This window comes from Boeremia exigua, assembly GCF_020726555.1.
Source record: "Boeremia exigua strain MPI-SDFR-AT-0100 chromosome Unknown C7974scaffold_11, whole genome shotgun sequence".
In the NCBI taxonomy this organism is placed as follows: Eukaryota; Fungi; Ascomycota; class Dothideomycetes; order Pleosporales; family Didymellaceae; genus Boeremia; species Boeremia exigua.
The window spans coordinates 74,661-98,875 of NW_025763528.1; the positions used below are offsets into that span (position 1 = coordinate 74,661).

General features: G+C 54.6%; 8 protein-coding genes across 8 annotated transcripts; 3 read left to right on the top strand and 5 right to left on the bottom strand.

Moving 5' to 3' along the window:
* Positions 1-54: 54 nt before the first annotated feature.
* C7974DRAFT_401489 (heterokaryon incompatibility protein-domain-containing protein) lies at positions 55-2,834 on the bottom strand. Its single transcript, XM_046142607.1, has 2 exons — positions 2,227-2,834; positions 55-2,157 (listed from the first exon to the last, which is right to left on the bottom strand). Exons 1-2 carry the CDS (start codon positions 2,585-2,587, stop codon positions 482-484), a joined length of 2,037 nt encoding a protein of 678 aa, XP_045993067.1. The 5' UTR covers positions 2,588-2,834; the 3' UTR covers positions 55-481.
* A 1,335-nt stretch (positions 2,835-4,169) lies between these two features.
* On the bottom strand, positions 4,170-10,620 carry C7974DRAFT_427281 (uncharacterized protein; the record flags this gene model as incomplete). The annotated part of the gene is made up of 2 exons (XM_046144558.1): positions 10,456-10,620; positions 4,170-10,400 (listed from the first exon to the last, which is right to left on the bottom strand). The coding sequence occupies exons 1-2, from the start codon at positions 10,456-10,458 to the stop codon at positions 4,170-4,172; spliced, it is 6,234 nt and encodes a 2,077-aa protein (XP_045993068.1). The 5' UTR covers positions 10,459-10,620.
* A 94-nt stretch (positions 10,621-10,714) lies between these two features.
* Positions 10,715-13,549, top strand: C7974DRAFT_465571 (Chs5p-Arf1p-binding proteins-domain-containing protein). The gene is made up of 5 exons (XM_046146299.1): positions 10,715-10,878; positions 10,924-11,175; positions 11,221-11,501; positions 11,548-12,854; positions 12,915-13,549. Exons 1-5 carry the CDS (start codon positions 10,853-10,855, stop codon positions 13,080-13,082), a joined length of 2,034 nt encoding a protein of 677 aa, XP_045993069.1. The 5' UTR covers positions 10,715-10,852; the 3' UTR covers positions 13,083-13,549.
* A 709-nt stretch (positions 13,550-14,258) lies between these two features.
* C7974DRAFT_436353 (ribosomal protein S9) lies at positions 14,259-14,837 on the bottom strand (the record flags this gene model as incomplete). The annotated part of the gene is made up of 3 exons (XM_046145124.1): positions 14,259-14,509; positions 14,595-14,706; positions 14,772-14,837. The coding sequence occupies 3 exons, from the start codon at positions 14,835-14,837 to the stop codon at positions 14,259-14,261; spliced, it is 429 nt and encodes a 142-aa protein (XP_045993070.1).
* Positions 14,838-15,019: 182 nt separating this feature from the next.
* Positions 15,020-16,282, top strand: C7974DRAFT_401495 (regulator of chromosome condensation 1/beta-lactamase-inhibitor protein II). The gene has a single exon (XM_046142608.1). The coding sequence runs from the start codon at positions 15,152-15,154 to the stop codon at positions 16,232-16,234; it is 1,083 nt and encodes a 360-aa protein (XP_045993071.1). The 5' UTR covers positions 15,020-15,151; the 3' UTR covers positions 16,235-16,282.
* Positions 16,265-18,353, bottom strand: C7974DRAFT_401496 (uncharacterized protein). The gene is made up of 2 exons (XM_046142609.1): positions 16,370-18,353; positions 16,265-16,285 (listed from the first exon to the last, which is right to left on the bottom strand). The coding sequence occupies exon 1, from the start codon at positions 18,100-18,102 to the stop codon at positions 16,462-16,464; it is 1,641 nt and encodes a 546-aa protein (XP_045993072.1). The 5' UTR covers positions 18,103-18,353; the 3' UTR covers positions 16,265-16,285; positions 16,370-16,461.
* A 1,728-nt stretch (positions 18,354-20,081) lies between these two features.
* On the top strand, positions 20,082-21,618 carry C7974DRAFT_41568 (heterokaryon incompatibility protein-domain-containing protein). Its single transcript, XM_046143918.1, has 2 exons — positions 20,082-20,156; positions 20,211-21,618. The coding sequence occupies exon 2, from the start codon at positions 20,404-20,406 to the stop codon at positions 21,565-21,567; it is 1,164 nt and encodes a 387-aa protein (XP_045993073.1). The 5' UTR covers positions 20,082-20,156; positions 20,211-20,403; the 3' UTR covers positions 21,568-21,618.
* Positions 21,619-22,152: 534 nt separating this feature from the next.
* On the bottom strand, positions 22,153-22,756 carry C7974DRAFT_401505 (victoriocin). The gene has a single exon (XM_046142610.1). The coding sequence runs from the start codon at positions 22,705-22,707 to the stop codon at positions 22,228-22,230; it is 480 nt and encodes a 159-aa protein (XP_045993074.1). The 5' UTR covers positions 22,708-22,756; the 3' UTR covers positions 22,153-22,227.
* Between the last annotated feature and the right edge of the window lie 1,459 nt (positions 22,757-24,215).

Genomic DNA, 24,215 nt, shown 5'->3' on the forward strand with positions numbered 1-24,215 from the left:
CAGGGTCCCGTTATGGCGCGTACTGTCCTTACACGGGATTTTCTGCATGTAAATCGACAAAGAGTAAGATATCGTTGTGACCAGGTACGCCTACATTCAAATCCGCGATGGCTTCAAGCTCCCGATTACACATTTACTCTGCTCACTACAAAGGAAAACCCTGGGCGCCACTCGAAATACCAAATCCTGTACCCAGAGAAACTCAAAGAAAAGCCCCTATCCCAACACAATTCCTCATCCAACACCATCCTATTGCGTCTCCAATCAAAGCCAATGCCCGAATCATCCATCTCCAACCTGTGACATGGTGTTCCTCTCGTCGCCTGTGCATCTTCTTGCCTACTGCTCACGTAGTCGCGTGATGATCGTGAATCCTTAGAAGTAGTAGCGTGGAGCCGTTGGCGTAAAAGAGTTGACACGACGAATTCGTTGTGGAGGTGGATATGTGAATCTTGCAAGGCCGCAGTGATATCGCCGGATCTTAGCAGAGGGTGAGAGAAGCGTCCTTCCAGTCTCGGAGAAAATAGTCCATGGTGGCTTGATTATTGAAACAGTCTTTGGAATCGCCAAGAAATTCTACGAGCTCCGGTGTCATCTCGTCTTCCTCCGGCTTGTCGAAGTAAGTATACCCACATCCCATGCGGATATACTTTGAGGGATCGTCCGGAGCGGGTAGCAATGCCAGAAAATATAGCTTTAACCAAGAACAATCGTCGAAACCCAGCAGCAGGTACGAAAGGACCACGTCCTGTCCTTCGATAATTGTAGATTTCACATCGCTATCGAATTCGACCATGATCCTCAGAGGACATCCCGCGTAAGCTTCGAGAAAGTTCTCGCGAGCTATGTCTGCTTCGTAGACATTATTATGAAGCTTGAACTGGATTATCTTGCTGCTCACGTTGAGTGTGCCGGCAAGGAGCTTCGACACGTAAGGTTGGCGTTCCCATTCAATGCTCCAGCTGTCAAGCTCGAGGGCACGAACAAGATGAACCTTCGGAGGATGTATTTCAATCTGAGATCGCGAGGAGAGCCACGTCCAGGTGGGCAACCCATTTATTCGATCATCTGCTTTTCGTGTCGTTTTAATCCACGCTAGACCATATGCGATAGATTTTCTCCACAATCCAAGTAAAGGCTGCTCTTGTATATGGCGTGAGGTGTAATACTCAAGTATACCAGCTAATGCTGGTAGCTTGTCTGATACATGAGTAAAGTTCATCCTTGAGTAATTTTGGGCGATGGAACACCATACGGTAGCCCGATCGTCCCCTCTATGTGGGATGATGTCAACAAAGCCAAGATATTGTTTGCAGTAGTGGTGCCAATGTGGGTGGAGATCTACATTTTCGTGGTCAAGACCGCCTCGGCATTGCCAGAGCATCTCTCCGGCAGCCATGTAGAGAACACGTCGTGACAAGCACATCTCTTGTAACACCCATCCACGCCTAAGCAGAGGAGGATAGTAGTTCTCCTTCCATTGCTCCCAACTGGGTCTGAGCTTGATTATATAGTCTGCGTCAGAAAGACTCCTGTTTCCGTGGTCCTTGAAACCATTTGGGACTTTGCCTTCGATGGTACTCCACGTCCAGGGCTCGATACTGCATCCACCTTCACAGTTCTCGGCTGATATTGCGGCGATTGTCAAGAAAGAATTTTCATAGATCACGCCCATTTTGTTGGCTTCCGTCTCCCAATCTTTTTTGTCATGTTGGACGATGCACAAGCTGTCAATCCATAAGAGAGCTTTGCCCAGACGGAGGGTAATTCTGACAGCGTCTTGGAAGGTTCGTGGTAGATCCTGTATCTGAATTTGTCGCTTGTGCGCTTCGAGGTTCTCTGAGGTGGTTTCCAATGGACGTGGACCATCTGTGTGGCCCCAGCAATGACTTAGAGTGGTGTACTCTGGTGACGGTTTCGACCACCCCTCAGTTTCTACCAGAGTTATGTATCCGGCTGTTTCGACCCCCCTCAAGTCTAGTAAACGAGTTGGATAGCCTATAGACGTAATGTCACAACACATCGTATGCGAGTCAACCCCCTGAGTGCACTCAGCAAGCCAGCGATCGATAATCTCAAACCTGTTGTCCAGATCCATGCGATGAGATTGCCAATTCGGATCTCGATGGAAATTACTCCATTCCTCTTGATTGTTGCCTGAGGAATCTTAGCACGAACAATTCAGGATTGCGGGTTTTGCATGAGAAAACTGTTGGAGTGGCTTACGATGGGCATAGCCAATGAACCAAGGGCCTATCATCTCATCTTCCGGAAGTATCTTAGGCTGCCTTTCGATCATCACTCTTGTCTGGACGACTCGTGGTGAGCCACGTACCCCCGTCGGGCTATAAAGTTCACGCCGAGCAACAAATACTAAAATATCTAATCTCTTGGAGAGACTTTTGTCCAAAAGTTCTCTCATGAAAGCTTTACAAAATGGGCACGAAAAGACCGAGGCTGACTGTTCCAAATCGTCATACGTTCGGATTTCTCTCATTCCGGTCCACATATCCAATTTTCCGAAGACCATTTTCAGGCATAAATCACAAAGAACGCCATCGGCCATCTTCAAAAGAGCAAGGAACATAGAAAGTGTGGTGATCAAGGACAGATCCTGCCTCGACGCAGGCAGTCGTCTCGAAGGTGGGGTTAACCGGTCAGCGCACGTGACCTCAACCGAGAATGAAGGACCCCCCAGTCCCTCAGCCTCGCGGGCAACAACAACGCCCAATGTACCTCATAATAAGCGCACCTATCACATACCCATCCCCTACCCACGCCTGCACTCCCTTCTCTCCACTCCAGACCAAAGACGTCGTCCAACGCCCACGCCCACCAAGTAGTCCAATCCCACCATCGCAGCAGCGAGCACCCCCCCCCCCCCCACTTCCCAGCCACGGCCGCTAGCTCAATTCTAGCCGCACTCCACACCCGCTTCCCTCCTCTCTATATCCAGGCCTCCCTCACAGCCTACCAAGCACCACACCTTCCTACTACCGCGCCAGCAAGCAGCAAACCAGACCAACCCGGATCGATGTTTCGCGACTACGGCGACTTGCTGAACACTGGCTGTACTGTACCTACTCTGTACTCGGTGCTCCGTACTCTGCACTCAACCGCGCCCCCCCCCCCCCCCCCCCCCCCGCCGGACCGCAAAAAACTTACCACGCCAATACACACCCGACCCCAGCTCACCCACCACCCCCACACACACCATGATGGCGAAAACACCAAACACCGCCTAGACCACGCCAGCCTCGTGGTGTTTCTTCAACTATGTAGTGACTGACTCTGATGTAATGTGATGTAGTGTAGGAGAATGCATGTTTTCTGTTACTGTGCTAGAGATAATGGCTATAAAACTCTAAAGGGGAGCAAAGCAGAGCGAAGCAGAGTGAAGCAGAGCAAAGCAGAGCAAAGCAGAGCGAAGCAGAGCAAAGCAGAGCGAAGCAGAGCAAAGCAGAGCGAAGCAGAGTAAAGCAGAGCAAAGCAGAGCGAAGCAGAGCAAAGCAGAGCAAAGCAGAGCAAAGCAGAGCAAAGCAGAGCAAAGCAGAGCAAAGCAGAGCAAAGCAGAGCAAAGCAGAGCAAAGCAGAGCAAAGCAGAGCAAAGCAGAGCAAAGCAGAGCAAAGCAGAGCAAAGCAGAGCAAAGCAGAGCAAAGCAGAGCGAAGTAAGAAAGGGTATCTGCACAGCGTACGCCGTTTTCTCTGTCTTTCTTTCCTTTTCTTTCCTTTTCTTTTCTTTTCTTTTCTTTTCTTTGCGTGCTGCTACCGCTTCTGCTGCCGTTTTTGTGGCCGCTGCTACTGCTACTGCTACTATACAATGCTATACGATGTGATGCAATGCCATACAACGCGATGCTACGCAACGAGATGCTACGCAACGAGATGTGCCAAGATGCACCGAGACGCAACGTCGTGATGGTTATGCAATTCGATGCAATGCAGCGCGGTCCGCTCAATACCAATATCTGACACCAATGTATGGTACCAATGTGTGATACCAATGTCTGAAACCAATGCTTGCCACCAACCCCTGCGATCAGTTCCTGCAACCAGCTCATACCACCAACACCCTGCACGACAACCACCCTCCCATAACAAACATGCCCGAAAAAAAACTTCCCAATACCTCTCCTCCGTATTTTAGTTGTCCATGCATCCATCCATCCTACCCCGTCCCCTCCCCCTCCGCATTCCCACCCCCAGCCCTGCGCCCCACAAACAACCCCGGAAACATGGGCCGCACGCCCGCGAAACTCAGACTCGCGCCCCGTCTACCATGGCCTTGTGCCTGCCCCTGCTGCGCCTGCGCCTGACTCTGGCTCTGCCCCTCCCGATTTTGACCTTGGCTCTGCTCGCGCAACAACTGCTGCTGCACCATCATCTCGCGGCTCTGGCGCAGCTGCTGGCTCTGCACTTGATGCGCAATCTGCTGTACGACTTCGTCGTCGAGCTCGCTGAGTTCGGATTCGTCGTCGGCGTCGGAGTCGTGCGTGGTGCGGTGTGGTGAGGGGTCGGCGTGGGGCTCGGGGTCGATGTCGGCGTCGGCTTCGGTTTCGCCTTCGCCTTCGCCTTCGCCCTCGTTGTCGGCGTCGTGGTCCTCGTTGTCGGCGTCGTGGTCGTGGTCGCGGTCGTGCTCACCTTCGCCCTCGCCGTCGTCCATGTCCGTGTCCGCCGCGTGCTCGCCGCTCACGCTCGCCGCCGCGGTCCCGGGCGCACTCTCGAACGACGTCGACGCCGCGAGAAGGCTCGCTGCGAGACCACTGCTCGAGGTGAGGGTGGAAGGATGATCGGACTTGTCCTGGCTCCGCTGGAAGAGCGCCGGGATGGTGGCGCTGGTGACCGAGGGCGAGCGGATGGGCATCGACGTGGGCTGCTGCGGGGTGCTGGCCACCGCGGTCTTCTGCACGCATGCCTCAGCGCGCCGCTGGATTTCGCGCTTCCCGACGGCTTTGGCGCGGGCGCGTGGCACGGGCTCGGGGGCGGTAGGGGCCTGGGGTGGTGGCGGCTGGAGTTGGTTCGGGTGGAACATTGCGAAGGGGAGTTTGTGCTCGGTGGTGCCATCGACTTGGCCTTGTATCAATGAAGCCACGGAGAAAGGATTGGGGGGTGGCTGCGGCACTGCGCTGGGCTGGCTGGGCTGCTGCTGCTCGGAGGGCAGAGCCGGTAGGGTCGGTCCAACGGTCGTGTACAGCATGGCGTAGCTATCGCCAGTGAGGTCGTCGATCGTGTTGGGCTTCATCATGCCGTTGTTGAGACGCTTCAGTTCCATGGCATCGCGGAGCACATCCAGCACAGGATGCTGCGTAGATGGGTCTTGGCACCACGCCTCCAGTCGTGCGGCGAGAACACCAAAGTCTTCCTGATTGACTGACTTGAAAGCTGAGTCTTCCTGTCCCTCTTTTATACCGGCCGAGCGTCGCAGCAAAGCCAGGTAGCGGTTGCACAGCTCCTTCCACAGCTCACTGTGCTGGAAGAAGTCTGTTTGCTTGCGGCGCACGCGCCTCGCTAGAGCCTCGAAATTGGTCTTGTCTGCTGTCGTTTCGAGCAAGTCGATGAAAAACTTGGTGTAACGTAGCGTGTACACGAAGTGGCGGCCAGGGCGCTCATACTCCGGCTTCCACACCTGGACCGCCATGGTCTTGGTGAAGATTGTCTGCGTCAGTTCGTGCTTCGCGGCGTGCGCTTGGAGAAGTTCCTTGCCATCGTCGTAGAGAATCTGGGCCGATCGTGCTATGATGCGGTGATGCCAACTCGACTTGTCTGCAGTGCGCATGGCTTTGATGACAGCGAGAATGTAACCCTCCCAGTCGTCGTAAGTCGCAGGAGGACCAATGTTTTTCGAGTAGAAAGTGTTCGAGAGGACCTCAGCCCCCTTTGAGGCGTGCAGAGCTTTGCGCTTAACAAGCTTGTGGACAATCGTGGCCAGTTTGTAGTGAGGCTCCAGTACCGGCTCGCCACTCCTGCCTTTCTTGTCGGGCAGCCTTTCGATAGCACCCACAGCAGGGTTGATCACATCCTCCCATGTCGGACCGTGAGGCTCTGGCAAAATTGGAGCGGTCGGCTCTGGTACAATCGCACCCTGAGCCCTCGCCTCCAGTGCAGCAGCCTCCAGGGCGGCGGCCTTACGAACAGCATTATCGTTCGCAGACCACATCTTCCACAGACTCTTCGCCAGCATGTAGTGATTCCACCACTTCTCGTTGTTACTCTTGATAGCCCGTTTATACAGCGTGCTCGCGAACTTCCACGCCGTGTACGGCCGCAGAGGAGTGAACAATATATCGCGTGAAGCGCCTGTAGACCCAGGCACGTTAACGAAGCGGCGCTCGGCGTCTCGTGTGTGGAAAGCTTCCATGTTGAAAGGCTCCCGTGACGATGCGTAGATGCGGTCACCAAACTCTGTGTACATTTGCGCGATCATGGCTCGCTCCCGGGGAGATGCGTCGACGACGCGTGACGAGTATGCTACGGCCATGGTGTAGCAGTTGATTGCGCCGCGCTGGAAGTTGGCGAGCTCGATGGTATTACTATTCATCTTGTCTGCGTTCCAGGAGACGGCCTCTTCAAGCTGCGTGTCGTAGACCTGAGCAATCCGGTACCACGTCTCCCACCGTTCGATGGAGTATTCCAGATCTTGAAGGAAGAAGGCTTGTGCGTAGTTAAGGTCCTCGGTGGGCCCCTGGGTCATGCGTTTCTGGGACTTGAACTTGCTCAGTGCGATGTTACCCATCAAGAAGAACCAGCCCTTTGACGCGGCAACAGCTTCCTCGTCAGGGATAGTACGTGCAACGAGTGCACCGATACCCTTGAGACAATCGAACAGCATTATCGGGTTAATGGGCGACTTGAAGAAAGTTGTGATGGCTTTGCGGTTGAAAGTGACATCTTCGTGCTGCTTGGGTCGTCCCAGCGCGGCGTGAACCTTCTCGATAGAAGCTCTCAGCTCCTGCTTAGTCTTGGGTAGATCCTTCAGGTCGACCTTCGCAGTTTGAGACATGACAAAAGGAAGGAGATCGAACGCAGCCTTTTTGTCGAGGGTGTCTGGGCTCGAGGAAAAGTCCTGGCACTCAAGTGGCTCCAGAAACAGCTTGAGACCGTAAAGATCATGCAGCACCTGGCAGAACTCAGTGTCGCGACTAGTGGCGTCGATAATGTTGTCCAGACGCAAGATCTCGGCTTTGGCCAACCTCAAGAACTGGCGTCCAGAAAGATGGCAGAACCCACGAATCCCAGCTGCGTGATGTACGTGTCGCAGGAACTCGAAGAGATCGTCAGATGGGTTGGGGAAGGCTGCGGTGTTCTGCGACAGTCCTTCTCTGAACAGGTAGTACTGGAGCGTCCAAAGCCGCAACTGAATATCGTCCAATCTGGTCGACATACTGAGAAACGCTTGACCAGGCAAGCCCTCAATCCTGGGAATTGCAGTCTTCCCAATACGAATCAGATCTCGGAACATGTTGGCAGCCGATAGAATGTGCAGCAACTTCGCAACAGCCGACATGGATGACTGCACATGCTCATATGACAAGCAGTCAAAAGCTGTAGGCTCACCCCTCATTATTTGCAGGACCTTAACCACCATATCGTCAATGACTCTAAAGCGGGTCAACAGTTTGATCTGTCGCTCGACTAGTGATAACTCTTGGAAGGTTGTTGTTTCGAAGTCATCGACGAAAGCCTCGATACTTCTCAGATAGCACGACAATACCTTTGGCGGGTACTCGATAGTGTCGTAGGCTTCCCGCAGTCGCTGCCAGAGTGACAAACGCACGTTGACATTTGCTGTATCGAGGAACTTGCGCATCTCGAGTATAGGCGATGGTCGCTCTGACTCGCCCTCCACCAGCACCTCTGGAACATCGATTGAGTTTGAAGCTGACGACGTGATCTGCGGGTTTGCTCCATCGTCTTGGTCATCTGTGGCAGATTGCTCACTCACGTCGCCTTGCTCTAGAATCGGCTCCAGACTCTCGATGACTGTGACTGGGTCCTTCTCGTCATGGTCGAATACCTTTAAGAAGAAATCCTTCATGCTGATGCGCACTAGTTCACGGTCGAGAGCAGCCACAGACAGCTCTGGCATGACCGCGTTGTTCTGTACCTGGATTATGTGGTTGTCAAGTGCAACAAACATGTCCTTCAGCTCCGCAATAGCAGACAGCACATGCTCAGGCGGGACGTCATCTTTGACGCTCATCTGGAAAACCGAAGCCCATACGTGGCGCAGAGATAAGTCATCCATGCTGTTGTCTTGACGGCAGCTCGATCGAAGCTGAATAGCATCTCGGGCGAGGGTCGACCAGCGCTCGAGTCGATCGCTCTGTAATGTCTTGGTTGCTGTATCTACTTGGCTGTGAGGGTGTTTAATCAGGGAGTAGATGTCAAGGTGAAGCTCAAATAGCGTCTGAACTATCTCAACCTGCGAGGCATCAAAGTCGGACAGGGAATAACTTTGTGATGCGGCTGAGGATGTGAGGATCCGTTCGTCTAGACTGCTTATACGCTCCTGCATGCGCTCAAAGATATACTCATCAACGTTAACGATGATCTGGACTATGTTTCGCTTCAGGTCGTCGGCCCATTTGAAACCCAGGTAACTGGGAGCGTCACTGTGCGATGGCTGTCGGCCGGCGAACGACCCTCGAGACAACAGTACCTCTACCCAGGCGAATGCAACTTCCTTTGTCGAAAACCAACTGGCGTTGATGCTCTGTGCAAAGGCTCGTAGCCCTTGGTCTTGCAGTACAGGCTTTGGAGACGATTGGCCCCCGCTTGCCTTTGCGTAGCCTAGAAATGCATTGAGACCAGCTTCACGTGTGACTCCGACCAAATCGAATGATTCAGTGCTAAGCAAGACCTGCGCAGCTTTACTATTGCCAGTCTGCAGAGCCAGATACATGTCGCAGGCAGCTTTGTCATCAACTTCAGTCGCCGTTGAATCAGGGAGAGCAAGCAGCAGAGTTCGTAGCTCGTTAGGGTGTAGTAAACTCTTGACGCCCAAGCGAGTATAGATGTCGTTAACGATCTCATACAAGCACTGGTCTGCGTGGGCGAAGTGTTCCAACTGGCCCTCGAGCAAGCTGCTGGCATCCTGTACGACGGTTTCACCCACCTGGCCGGTCGCTGTATTGCGAGTACGTATGCGCTTCGCACGACCCCCTTCCGCTGTCTCTGGAAGGCCGGCAGAATCGGTTGATCGTTTGCGCGAAGGTGCTGGCGCAGCCTCTGCCACCTGATCGTTACCATCTTGAGCGGCCTCAGCATCAGGTTCTATTTTGGTAGCAGTCTCTGTTTCAGGAGCAGGAAGGGAAGGCTCCGCAGCCTGGGGTGGAGACGGCTGATCTTCCATGACTTCTTCCACGGCAGGTGCAGATTCGGGCTCGATGCGCTGTGACTCGAGCTCGGCAGGTATTAGAATTCGCACGTTGGATCCTGGGGCTGTGCTTCCTGTGATGCCTCGCTGCTCTGCTATGAAGTGCTGTAGTATCGTTTCTCCAACACTTGACCAGTCCCATTTCGCCGACGTCAGAGCGATGTGGTCGGGCTCCTGCTCAATGACTCGTCGGCTGTTCTTTTCAGCAACGTCAGCGGGCAGCGGGGCGAACGGGTACGGGTTCAGGCGCTTCTTGAGAGTCTCGGAGAGCTTCTTCCGTTTCATGGTCGATAATGGAGGTTGCATTAGGGAAACGTTATCCTCCAGCTTTCCGACTAGTTCACGCAGCTGTTGGCCTGCCAGACCCTCTTCAAGACCTGGGAGACGCAGCAAACTCTCCCACAGCTCGTCGTTGCCGTCCATAACGGCCTCCAAGCAGTAGCGGGTCAGACGCTTGCTGCCGAGCATAGCTGCTACCGATGCGGCGCGTAACCACAGGTCGAGATCTGTGTCCTCCTTGTCCAGCGCCTCGGCAAAGTAGCTGAGCGCACCTCGAATGTTGTTCCAGCCCTCGACGTTGGGCGCACTGCCATGTTGTGCGACCCAGTGCTGCATCGACTCGAGCAGAAATTGGCCATGGTTCTTGTAGGAGAGATGCAGTATCTGCGGGAGCGTGTTCGGCGCGCTGTCGGCGGTGCCTGCCGATTGCGCAGGGCCGACCTCGAAGTCGTCCTCGAGGATGGAGTCGAAGACCAGGGTCTCGCCGAAGACCTCATGGCGCTTATACTCGGAGAGCGATTCGTTGTACTTGAAGATGTCCGAGTCGAACAGCTCCTTGTAGGCTGTGGCGGTCTTGAGGAAGGACGTGGGGCCCTCGGAGTGCAGCTTGAGGGCGGTCTGGTAGAGCTTCAGGGCCTCCTCGATCTGGATCTCCTGCGTGTCGTCGACCTCGACCTCGTCCTCGTGGTCGGACTCGACGTTGAGGGCGTGCCATGTGGAGGCCTTGGACGCTTTGGGTTTTGACTGGGCGTGTTTAGCATGGATATACATGCAGCCTTCACGTGCAACCACGACGTACCATGGCGGCGGTGTTCAGGGCAGTCCGGGGCGTGGAGCGCCGGTCAGCGGGGACATTGGGGCGCAGGTGCAGTGGGGTGGTCAGTATACAGTAGAGGTCTGGCGCAGTCGTGGACAGTAGAGGTCTGGCGTAGTCGTGGACGGCCCTGCAGCAGCTTTGCGACAGCGGCGGCGCGTGTGCTTCGACGTCGGACGTGAGCGCGTCGCACCCTGGCCAGCCTTACTTCCTTAGCGCCAACCTCCGCGGCAGCTCCAGCTCCCTCCCCACATGTGAGAGAACACCGAAGCCAACCCACGCACGCATCGCCCACTGCAGCCGGGCCCCCCTCCCGCCGACCTACGCCCCGATCCCCGCGGCCCCTCCCCAGGCCTCTGTCCGCCTGCGCGCCAATTGAGCCATGGTCGCATCCCCGGCGGTGCCCGAGTACGCGCGCCCCCCCGTCTAGGGCGCAGCGCTGACCCCCGCCAGAATCTACGAGGATGAGCTGCACTCGGCCATTGAGGCGCGGTCCGAGTCGCTGCAGACGCTGCGCGAGCTGGGCCCGCCCGACCTCGTGCACCTGATCAAGCAGCCCATCAAGTCGACGACGCGCCAGACGGGCGTCTACCACCACGTCACGGGCATCGACGCCTCGTCGTCGGCCAGCCTGGCCGCCTACATCAACACGCTGACGTACTCGCCGCACGACAAGCAGAACAAGGTCGTGTCCGGCCTGTACTGGTATGTTGCGCCCCGCACGCCGCGCCGCGCCCGCTGACCGGCCAGCTGCTACAATGCCTTCTCGCGCCTGGACATGCGCGTGCAGGTCTACATCCCCGGCACCGTCGAGAGCTACTGCATCGACGAGCGCGGCGACAAGCGCGTGGCCACCGACGAGCTGTGGCTGGAGACGTACCTGTGCAGCGTGCTGCGCGCCTACTCGTACGCCGACGACGGCTCCGGCGACACCATCAAGAAGATTGTCGGCGTGCGGCGCTTCAACCCCGTCACCAGCACCGAGAGCGAGCACAAGTTCCTGGACGCCGCCGAGCGCCTGTTCTTCAGCGGTAGGATTGGCACTGTACGACCGTGGCGCACGCTGACCATGCACAGGCTGGCAACTGGGGTCGGATCCCGAGATCCAGGTCCCCAATCTCGTCTCGAACCACCTCACCACCGGGCTGCTGAGCTACATCCACACCACGGGCCGATATGCGTCCGGCATCAACCTGTTCGAGAAGCTGCGCACACGCGACCCGGAGATTTCCTCGCTGCTCGCCCAGGTTTACATCCAGGCCGACGAGGAGGTCAAGGCCGTGCAGCTGCTGCATGATGTCATCCAGGAGCTGCCCATGGACTACTCGCTGCTCGACTGCCAGGCCGAGTTCTGCAACACCAAGGGCCGCGGCGACCTCGCCCTCGAGATTGCGAAGCGCAGCGTCGTGTCGGCGCCCAGTGAGTTCGGCACCTGGGCCCGCCTGGCAGAGATCTACGTCAGTCTGGAGCAGTGGGACCTGGCTCTGCTCACCCTCAATTCGTGTCCCATGTTCACATACCAGGACAAGGACGCACCACGGATGCCCGAGCCCCAGAAAGTCTTCCTGCCCATCATGCCCGAGGCCATGTGCGACGAGATCGAAGACAGCAACCTCGACGACATGGAGATGGTCCACCCGACACTGCGCAAGCTCCACGCCGCCGGCTTCAAGGGCACATTCCTGAAAGCCTACATCATCCTGACAGAGATAACAAAGAAGATCGGCTGGGACCAGCTGCTGAAAATACGGTCGCAAGTCTTCGTCATGGAAGAGGAGTACCGCCACGAAAAGCAAAGCGTCCCCCAATCCCACTCGCGCAGCGCCAGCACCACCGCCCTCCGCTCGCCCACCCCCTCCGCAATTGCCTCTCCCAACCCCGAAACCAACGGCCACACAGCCCCAGCCTCCGACACCACCTCCTCCCCGCCCTCCCCCACCCCCGACTCCCTCCAGGAACCCGGCCACACCGTCGCCGCCGAAGTCGTAAAAGCCGGCTCCGACGACCCGCACCCGGAGACGCAGCCCTCGTACACGCAATTCCAAAACAAGCGCCTGTGCGAGCGCTGGCTCGACAACCTCTTCATGGTGCTCTACGAGGACCTGCGCGTCTACACCATCTGGCGCACCGAGATGGCGCAGTACCGCCAGCAGCAGCTGCTGTACAAGAAGAGCGCCGAGGAGTGGGAGATCCTGGGCGAGCTGGCCGAGCGCCTGCACCACATCGAGGAGGCCGTCGAGGCGTACGAGAACTGTCTGCAGATCAAGTTTTCGCCCAAGGCGATGCGCGGCGTGCTCAGGCTCGGCGAGGAGAAGCGGAATACGCGCGATGTTTGCGCGGCGCTGATTAGGCTCGTCACGTGGCAGTATCGCTGGTACTCTGAGGTGCGTATCACACAACACATAATCCCTTCATGACTTAGGCGTGCTTGCTGACGAGATTAGTTCTCCCCCGCTCTCCTGTACACCATCCGCAAACTCATCGAAGAAGAAGGCGCAGTCAAGGTCCGCAGTATCATCCAGGGCACCAGTCTGCCCCAGCACGTCCTCGATCTCACACATCAGTATGCTGCGCTGTGCGCTGCGTTCCGCAGTAGTGGGAGTGACGGCTAGGCGCTGTCGGTTGCGAGGGGCAGGGGCTGAGGAAGTGCAGAGGTTGAGGTGAAGGGAGTGGAAGTGTGAGGAAGTGCTGGAGTGTGGAGTGTGAACGGGAAGAGGCACGGAGGCAGCACACAGCGGAGCGTAGATATGTTGCAAAGCGAAGCTGTCCAAGCCGGACCGCGGCGCTGTCTAGACGGTGTTGAACTGAACGAAGAGCGTTGGATCCGCATCGGTGCCCACACGCTTCTGTGCCGTGTGCTTGCCCATCCGTCACCCCTCCCCTTCCCCTTCCCCACTCATCCACTCACACAAGTCCACGTCCCTCACTACACACGAACACGCCTCTCTCCATCACGCAATACTCGTTATCCATCACTCGTCTCACTGCTCCATCCGTTACTTATGTTATAGACCAGTCTCTACATGGTATTTCTGTGCACATGGTTTGGATATTAATTTCATTTGAGGTCTTGGAAGTGAAGTGTACTAAGGTATAGTGTACTAAGGTATAGTGTACTAAGGTATCAATCCTTCTACGTTCTTCCCGCAGCGCGGCGCCCGCGGTGGTGAGGGCTACTTGTGATGGCTACTTGCTGGTCACGCTCCTACTCACCGTTTTCATGATACGTGGTGAGACCGTAGACGACGCATGCGTCTGATCTTAACTTGCTACGCATCGTATCTGACGCTCTACGGTGGCGACGAGATACACAGATTGCAAGGCGCAGTTGAACTCACGTGTTTGCAGTATGCTGGCCGTCGCTTTGGGAGCTCAAGAGACAGATGCAACGGCAGCTGAAACGCCGGGTTATTTATTCCCATCACGATCACGGCGAAGAGGCGAATCTGACAGTGGAAATGGGCATAGAGCACTGGAAGCAGGATGCAGAAAAATTGACAGCACTTCTGCCCGGTTAGTAGGGCACCGGTGGACGCGGTGAAATGGGTATATTCTGCACACGTGCTGTCCATCATCCGCAGCGTGTTTTGCAACGTTTTGATTCGTTTTTATCGTCACAAGGACCGGAGCGCGCTCACACGCCTCCGCACAGTCTGCCCGGCTGCATGCGCCCGGCGACGCTGAAAGCCCATGACCACCACCACCCAAAGCTCTTTTCGAGAACCGCGCAGCAAAGTCCGAATCCGAGTTTTGGAACCGCCAAGCTCCCTCCGCAGTAGGAGAGTAGCTTAACGGTAGGACTTCTGGTAGCGCGAGCGCGCACCCTGACCACCGAACTTCTTGGGCTCGCACCGTCTGTTGTCGGCAACGAGGAGTGTGCGGTCGTACTGGACGAGCGCCTGCTTGATCTGGTTCTTGGAGTGCTCGTCGACGTACTTCTGGTAGTAGGCGACAATGGACTTGGCGATGGCCTGACGGATCGCGTAGATCTGCGAGGTGTGACCACCACCGGAGACGCGGACGCGGATGTCGACGTCGGCTGGGGGTTGTTAGTGAGGCTCTGTGCTGGCTGTGGTGCCTGCGCGCTGGTGGGTTGGGGCGCGCCGGCAGTGGGGTGTGCGTACCGAACTTGTCGAGGCCGAGGATCAGGACGGGCTCGTAGACCTTGAAGCGAAGGATCTCGGGCTGGACAAGGGAAAGAGGCTTTCCGTTGACCTTGATGAGACCCTTACCAGCCTGTTCATTCTGCGTCAGTATGCGGCTCCATGGCTTCGATGCGCGCGCGCAGCGGCGGTGCGTACCTTGCAGTGGGCGACGGCGGTGGCGGTCTTCTTCTTGCCGAAGCATTGCACAGATTGAGAGGCCATTTTGAGCGACTGTGGTTAGTACGTGCAGAGGTCGTGTGGTGCGGGCAGTTGTCGTTCACGAAGTCTTCGGGTGTGGAAGTTGGCGAGCGAAAATGCGATGTGGGTGCTAGCGCTGAATCGGGCTAGCGTGGTACGCATCGCCTAGCGCGACCTCGTCCGGTGGAGACATGACAGCTGCAACACCATCTCGAGCCTTGTCGCAGATCTACAGTTTTCTGCGATGATACGGCACTTCTGCACAACGTATCTATTTCCCACATGAGGTGTATGTCTGCTCTGTCGTTTACTGTCAACTGAATTGCACACAAAACAAGATGGCACACCAGCTCTGGGTCTTTGGCAGTAACGGCGAAGGTCAGCTGGGCGAGGGGATTGCTGCTGCAGACATCGTGGACAAGCCTACACGTCTGCCGAATCAGTCATTCTTCAAAGACATCAAGTCTGTCAGAAGCGGCGACAACCACACTCTCTTTCTTCTTGATGACGGCTCTGTCATTGGCGTGGGCGACAACAGAGTGGCTCAGCTTAGCGCCACATCTGATGCACCATCACAGATCAATGAATTTAAGAAGCTGCAAAGCTCCAGCCATCTATGTACCGCGACAAGCACGACGTCCGCCTTCATCTCAACCAACGGAGAACACTGTAGCTCCATCTTCACCCAAGGACAGGGTCGATGGGGCGAACTAGGTTGTGAAACTGTAGAGTCTACCAGTATCGACACCTTGCCCAGGATTGAGATTTGTCTCAATGGACAACCCATCGACTTCGCCGCTGGTGTGTGGCACTGCGTCGTCGTCATGGCGTCTGGCGAGGTGTACGGTTGGGGCAAAGCTCGGCTCGGACAGCTTGGAGTTCAATCGCACGAAAAGGTCAATGCGCCTACATTGATTGAGGGACTATCATTCAAACCTATCCGAGTCGTTTGTGGCAAAGATTTCACCTACCTCGTCGGCGACCCAAACACCGGCGAGCACATAGTCTTGGGGAAAGATAAGTTCAACATCATCTCCGGCATGCCAGCCGACATAAAAGGGTACGAAGATATAGGTGCAACATGGCATGCCATCTTTGTTCTGTTCGACGATGGGCGGTTAGCAGCATGGGGCAAAGAAAATCAGTGGAAGCTCTTGCCTCCGAACTTGCCGCTTGTCGAGAGGATTGCAGTCGGGACCGACCATATTCTGGCTGTCACCAGGGAAGGCAAGCTTATCTCCTGGGGCTGGGCTAAGCACGGCAACTGCGGTGATTTTACAAATCTGCGTCACGAAATGAAACACGATATGATCAGTGGTTTCTGGAATGAGATCGACATACCTGGCAAGATCACAAAGATTGCAGCCGGCTACTGCACAAGCTTTGTCATTGCCGAAGTCGAGAACGAAGAAGGTCATTGAGATAACAGGGTACGAACGCTTGAACAATACAAAGATACAATACTAGAAAATGTGGGTATCATATTCAAACTCTCGAGTGAGCCTTTTGCGGTACTTCCTCTCATCAAAATTTTAGTCAACTGACCATGCGTCTAGGTGATGACCTCTTCTAAGGACGCCGAGTCTCCAACATCTAACCGAGACAATCGTTTGAAAGACAGTCCAATCGACGTCTAGTAGCATCCAGCTCAGTCGAATATCAACCCCGCTGGATACCGATTCTTTTCGCGCGCATCTGTCACCTTTCCATTAGCCTCCCATTCAACCCTATACCGCCACCACTTGTAGTAGTTCCAGACCTCGTAGCTGAGCAGAAAATGCGACAGCTGTCGGCCCACATACAACGCGAACCCCTGGTCATCCGGCTCGACACCCCAGTCTGAGCCATCGGCCAGGAACTGCTCGAACAGGACACGCTCTTTCCCAACCGCAGTCGTGCCCTGCGACACCGAAGCCCACGTCTCCGTCCACGCTCCTTTCTCGTCAATGGTCGCTCGAACGAGGTAGCCCCACTGGTACGTTGTCCCAAAGTTGTAGTAGTTACCGACGACGACTTGATTACCCTCCCGCCGGATCATAACACAGTTGATCAGCCGCCGCCACTCGAATACCTCCACCTCCGGGTTCAGAAAATCTGCGAGGCACTCAGGGCTCGTGTACGCCAGCACCGTGGCCACGGCGTCGCACAGTCTCGGCCTGGCAGCTTTAGCAACAGCATCCGTGCAGCTTGTATACGCCTTAGCATCAAGCACGTGCATGTGTCTTGCCGGCGCGTGGGCGGGGAGGACAGGGTAGTCGTGCGAGCGAAACGGCACGATGATGTCATCGTGCAGGTCCTGACCTCCGACGTTCCCACAGTCCATATCCTCGAGCTCACGAATCGTCTGCTCCTGCTCGCTCGCCGTGCGCGTCACGTCGCCCATCGGCGTCCTCACCGCCTCGTCGAGCTGGTCTGCGACGCTGCGGGCCTGCGTTGCGGGGCCAACGAAGGTGCTGCGTTTCGTCGTCGCGTTTCGCCGCATCGTGTCGAGTTCCTCGCGCGCCTGTGCGGCGGTCGGCCAGCGGTCGAATTCATCGTCGTCTGCGTCCCAGATACTTTTTGGGGGTGGGGCGTCCGGCGATAGCATGTCGGGCGAGACGGCCATGGAGAAGCGGTTTGGGCTCAGCTTTGTCACCCACGGCAGATGCGTTTCCCGTGACCCGAAGTAACTGCGAGGGTCGCGCTGCGGTGAAGGGGTCGGCGAATGGAGGCGTCTTTTGTTGATGCTCACCGCTTGTGTGTCGGTGGAGTGCGTGGCTGGGAGGTCCGGTGATGGCTGTATATCTGCGAGTGGACCGTTTGCGAGTGAAAGGTCAAGTGAGCCGAGCTTGTTTGCGGTTTTGGCTCCCTCAAGCTGGCGCGAGTTTGGTGGCGTCAGTTCTGGATGCTCTTGAACTTCGAATACATCTATATCATCGTTGGGGCTCTTTTTTTGTTGTTGTGTCGATTGTGATTCCGAGCTCTTTTCTCGAGTTATTGATAGTATCTCGAGCTCGTCGTCTTTCCATCGTTCGGAGCCGCGTCTCAAATCAGTCCGTAGTTCTGTATTTGTGCGTTGGGAAGTTTGCAGCTCAGGCGATGGTTGTGGAGGGAGTCCCATGTCAAAGGGATCTGTGGGCCAATATCCCGTTTTAGAAACCGACGTGAAACGAACTTCGATACAGGCGGTTACGGCAGGAGGTGACAATAGCGAATTGAACAGCTTCGTGGACTGGTATTGATTTGTTGGTTGTGGACGAAGTGCTGGGTTCGGGCCTATGCAGCCCCGAGGCTGCTGCGAGAGCAACATCGTGTGCTAATTCGTACTAAAGTAGTGCGTGATGGGGTGAAAGTAGGGTCTTGTTTGAGAATCGAATGATGTACGTTGAATGCGAAATCTTGAAGTATGGAGTTATCTAAAGTACGAACAGACAACTATGCGAAAATGGAGAACTGTCTAAACAAACAAACAATCTACAAGGTTCATTGCAAAGAAGCATGAATGAGGCAAGTGGTTGGGTCTAAGAACATCGGATGCAATCGAGTTGCCATGGTGGACTAGTAACCCCATCACCACACACGCGGACGTCGCCCATACATAACAGCACACGCTCTCGTGAAGACCGGGGTGAAGTCCAAGTCACATGAGCCCCCAAGCGCGCGTTGCGCAGCGCTAGCCGGGATGCGCACTCTGTCCACGAATGAGCTACTTCCAACTACACACCTTCGGGCATCCACCGCGCACCCCGTCGCAGCGAAACACAGGGTGACAACGAGGTTTTCCTTGCCGTTTACGACACGGGGGAGAATTTTCAGCTCGGACACATCATGTGCGAGACGTAGTCACAAGCTAGCGTCATCCACTGCGGACAGTACACGTTCACACGCGTGCCGCGGTATCGTGGATGATCTTACGACAGGGGTGCGGGCATGCAGGTCGCACTCAATGCGGCGCTCGTCCCACGAGAAGTGAGATGCTGCGGCCGATCGTGGCTGACGTCACGAGACACTTGAAGGTTTTTCCCCGGATGGACGGGTGATGCGGAGGCCGGAGGTGGAGTTTTCGGTGCTTAGCGACTCTGTTGTATTGCCCGTCTCCGCGTTCTGAGTCCCCAGGTCGCGGTTCGGTCCGTCGCAAGCGTTGGGCTGCAGGCTAGCAGCTATCTGTTCTCCCGGATTGACCCACGAACCGTTGTAACAAAGGTAATGCCTATTCGATTGTTGGAGGAAGAGCAAAGCGAGAGATTATGATCTCGATGTACCTTCCCCCGTATCGCCCGCGGCGAAACTTGTCCTAAATCAACAAGGCGTATTTCTGAGTAGAATTGACAAATGTCACAGGTCTGCACAAACGTGATGCATACCGGCCTTCTCAATCACGATCCAATCGTCGCCGGACATCAATGCCTAAACAGAACGGCTAGTCGTCCTTCAACACACAACCCTTACCAATCGAAAGTCGAGTCTGGGCTACTGCACCCTACCATTGCCGACAGGTAGTCGATTAGGCAAAATTCGGGATGGCAGAAAGCTATCTACTATTCGCTCGCTTCACCTCCTTGCATGGAGGATTCACAAGCGACGCCAATGAACAGCTGTTACTGCACTGCCCCTAGTCACTCGTGCATGTTCGACGGTTACCCGTCGGCGAAACTCAGGGGGCGGTACAGTCGACCTCCGATTGTAGAAGTGCCTCGATACGGCTGCACGATCAGATTATGTTCGAGTATACAATCTGGGAGGGCGGTTCGAGGCCCGATCACACCATTCTGGCGTGCCATTGGTGGCTTCAAAGCCTAAGATTTCGCTGTGAGGACCATTGCTGCAGTGGAGTGACGACCCTTTAGAAGTTCTCTAGGGTCGGGCAGCATTGTCCGTGGTCAAGCGTACCTGAGGAAGGTCTCGACTTCAAACGAATACGCAGAGCTAGTGGTTGGTCTCGGCCTCGGATGGAAAAGAACACAACCACGAGTTGACTCGGACGTAGCGACATGCTCCCTGCAACAAGTTTGTGGGACATGGCGTTCGATCTTCTTTGTACTAGGGCACTAATCGAGTAAGTGATGTGAGATTGATCACAGTATGCTCGCACACACGTTCACGATTACCTCTGAGCCAATCGATCATGAATTGCTTACACTGCCTGTAAAGTCGACACAACGAACAGGACGTTGCACAAAAGTGGCGCTCACGTGATACGATGTGTGGTCATCCGCACCGCGCCCGATCTCACTCCTTCACACCAACACTAGCAAACACGCGACTAGAAATGACTAACTTCGAGATATTTATATTCTTCAAACGAGAAGTCGTACATGTTGATTTGGTCACAAGAGGCCATTGGCTGATGTCACATGATCAAAGGTGCAGTCACGCTACTCAGCCTCAACCTCAGCCTCAGGAGTAATTCCAACGTAGGCAAACGCGACACAGCTTGTTCAACTACATCCAAATCCATTCTATGTTCTACGCAGTGCCTCAGAACTTCACTCCAGACCTCCATATGTGAGGCAAGTTTTTGTACGATACAGAAGGCGACACAAACCGACTTGTTGCGCGTCAGCCCCAGCAACCTGGTGGTTTTACCAGTAACGCGTCGTTCACGACGCTCATGGACACTCCTCCGGCTCAGGGAGCTGTTATCAGCGACCTGGATATGGGGCAAATTGCATCTCCTGAGAAAACAAACCCGTACCGACTGGCACCACTAGACCTATGTAGCGAAAGCATCCGCCTCATCGAACTGCTCCCTACCAGCGACCCAGATATGATCAGATGCCGGATACGCTCATACCCCATAGGCCCCGACTGTCCGCCATACGTCGCGCTTTCCTACATGTGGGACTATGCATCGGTGAAGCACGAAATTGAGCTCAACGATATCAGAGTGCCGATCAGTCGTAATCTATGGTGGTTCCTACACCGTATGCACTCTCGCCGCGAGCTGGGACCCTTCTGGATCGACGCGATTTGCATCAACCAGTCCAACGTACTAGAAAGGAACCACCAGGTCCCGTTGATGCGACAGATCTACAGCGGAGCGGAGTCTGTGTCTATTTGGCTCGGTGAAAATGTCAAGGGCACCAATACTGATATGGCGATGGGATTTCTGGCAAAACTACAGATGACAGATGTAGATCAGTGGAGCAAAGATATCCCACCCATCAGCAAACGCTTGTTTAAGGCTGTAGAAGCCCTGTTAAATCATCGCTATTGGACTCGGATCTGGATTGTTCAAGAGCTTCTTCTGGCTGAAGCGGTCTGTATTCACTCAGGCGCGCATACTGTAAAGCTGGAGCTTCTAGACCATGTCGCCCAGACTCTTTGGCATATCAAATCTTTCAGAATCTATATTATGGCCTGCAACTGCCAAACATTGTTACTGCGGATACAGTCTAGGCAGGAACGTGAGTCTCTACCTGATCTCGTGAGATGGTTCTCCCAATCCGAGGCCACAGTTCCTCACGACAAAGTCTACGCCTTGCTTGGCATAGCGCTTGGGCAGTCTTCCGTAGTGGTCGATTATTGTAAATCTCTTAATGAGCTGTTCGAAGAAATGTTGGACCTGGCGCATGAACAATGGTGTGATGAGGGGAACATGTTCGAAGATCAACTGGAATCTTTAAACTCTAACACCAGACAGATTGCCGAAGCATTGGGCGTGAAGTATGATTGGTACGGTGTGCTGAAATTTCTCGGAATTCGCAATCGAGAGGAGGAAGCTATTAACGCCATCTTGCGTCAAGTTGAAGAGGAGCGTAACAAGAGTTCGTAGCACCGACATACCACAGAAGGCTGAAATTTTGCACCCTCATTGGCCCACAACAAGTACCAAGTTGACGTTTGTGATCCCTTCGGCACACGCCTTCAATCATCTCAATCCAGCGCCAGACACCACCAGAAGGGTCGGTGGTTACCATCAGAAATGATGGTATTGGCAACTTCGATCCCGCGAAAGATACTGTGAATATGCGTACCTAATCAGCCCCCAGTACTCTCCACGTTAAGTTGATGCCGCGTTGAGAAGGCCTCGAAACAAGCCAGAGGACCCGAAAAGTCTAGATTAGAATTCGAACTAGCAAATCGGATGCTATCAGCTTTCTATGAAAGAGAACCAAATCCTAATTCAAGCCCACAGTCCCAAGTCTTTTCTCTTCTTCACATCGACTGTGGCACAGACCATGAGATCCCAAAACACGATCTCCTTAGCTTGACTGCCTTATAACTATCGGTCGGAGGTCAATGCTGCCAAAAAACAGCGCCTTATCCAGAGCTTAGGGTCGATAATGCAGAACTGGGTAGGATGTTGATGGAACATTTGAGAGAGAAGCAGCAACTGGAGAACGTGGAGAGGTATTGGTGAGGCTTAGGTTTATTCAATCGTCTCAATATCTTGTCTGGTACCCAATGCCCACCTCATCCGCGGATTCCAACACTAGCAACCACAGCCACATGACGGGCAGTCGCCCTTTGCACAGTACGCCTGCTTGTTGTTGTAAGACCACTCGCAATCCTGCCACCTTCCGCAGGGAGTCCAGCCTCCATTTCCACTCTCATACTTCAGCCAGCACCACGACTTGCCCTTGTCGAAAACATCGTAAAAGGGACCACCGCAATTCCTCCAGCACCAGCCCTTGTCGCATCCGTAATCGTAGTCGGTTCCCCCTCCACGGCCTCCAGAGCTGCAGGTGCCCCGAGCAGCAATCTTCGCAACCTCAGTGAGGAGTTCTCCCTGGCCAGCAGAGCTCGTAAGGTTCGCCTCGTCCTGAGTGGGGTCGTATAGGGGGCTGTAAATTCCAAGTTCAGCCGGGTGGACATCGGAGTTCTCGATGGCAGCAAGGTCGGCTGACTGCGCAGTAGGAGAGCAAAGTGCTTTGGTAGCAACTAGGCTAAGAAGTGCAAGTGAGAACTTCATTTTCGCAAGGATGGAGATTGTCTCAGTAAGAACTGTGTTGAAAGCTGTGTGAAGAGCTGTGCTGTGATTCAGGCAGCGCAACACATACCTTTTATATCTCGAAGCCCTTGGTAAAGCGATTCTAGATACAGTACAGTGGGAGGCCGTACAGAGTCCTGCAATCAGGTTATCAGATCGTATAGCGTATCTCCACACGCCACTGACAGAGCCAATGGCCTCGGAATGTTTGATCCGATACACATAAGGCGGGACATAAACGAGGCGGGACGTGAACGGACCGGGACGGGAGCCAACTCGTCTCCGTCCCGGCTGGTACAGAACGAAAGCGAGCTGGCACATACACGAAGCGAACTACACATTTCTCCGCCTTTTCCTTCTTCAGCGGAGATCAACCTCTGTTGACACATGACTGGCTGTTAGCGACGACAGTGGCAACCCGTATTTCTGCCCGCACATGTCCACCTTCCTGTAGAGCTTTAAGCGCGGGATGCCTTGAAGCTCTGCTATCGAGGGACTGCATGAACAAAGTACGCACAGATGTCATGGTGGTGCTTCATGTCTTGGCTCAGTGACCTCTATTCTCTTCTGGGTACTACCAACAGAGCAGCGTAACCAACACGCCAGCCGTATCAACCAGAGTGATATAGATCTCCACGCCACCGAAAAGTGGTCCAACGCAAGTGCGTTGTTACATAACAGATATATGCAGACTGATTGTCTATGCACGTTGTAGTTGACTCTGTAGTTGGTTCCATAAAAGTCTTCTACCTAAAATTATCAAATGCGACGACCGTGTACTGGCGGAGAGCCAACTTGCAGACAATGTTGAGACTCACTATGCTACAGACGCAATTGACATTACAGGCTCAGCGTCGTACCTGCACGTCCACATATTCCGTGGCGTGAGCGGTTGTTCATCGGGCAGTTGCACGGGCCATGAACAAAACAGTGATGTTGGGATGCAATTCCATTCGCTTGTTCGTATACACACCACCATTTGGGATTTAGCTAGCAATGGATACCTGCAAATGGACGTGTAGGGAGCTGGGGGCCTAAGCGACTTACCCACAAACACGACATCCTGGTACCTCCACCAGTAAGTTACATTATTTTGCACCCCGTTCGCTAAAAATAAATGGCTTGTGTTGTTGAGGTAGTATCTTGAACAGTTTCTATTGCAAATATGCCGTGGATGGAGCGGGTTGGGCTCGTGTTCGAAACGGAATCAGGAAAGCAGAGGCCCAGCAACGAGCCCGAGGCTCCGACAGACACGGGTTGGCTATCCGTGAATATCGTCAATCTCAGTACCAATGCATCGGCAATGACTACATAAACGCCGCTGTTTGTACCCTTATGTTCAGATGAGGATGGGATCTTCCTGGCGTCTCAGCGTGAGGCTGCATTTAGAACTTGTTCTACACATTGTGTGCCTGGTGACCTCACTATCACAGTCTCACGAACTCCAACTCGTTTCTGCTTTGCAGAGGCTTTGGGACAGACGCTTTTAC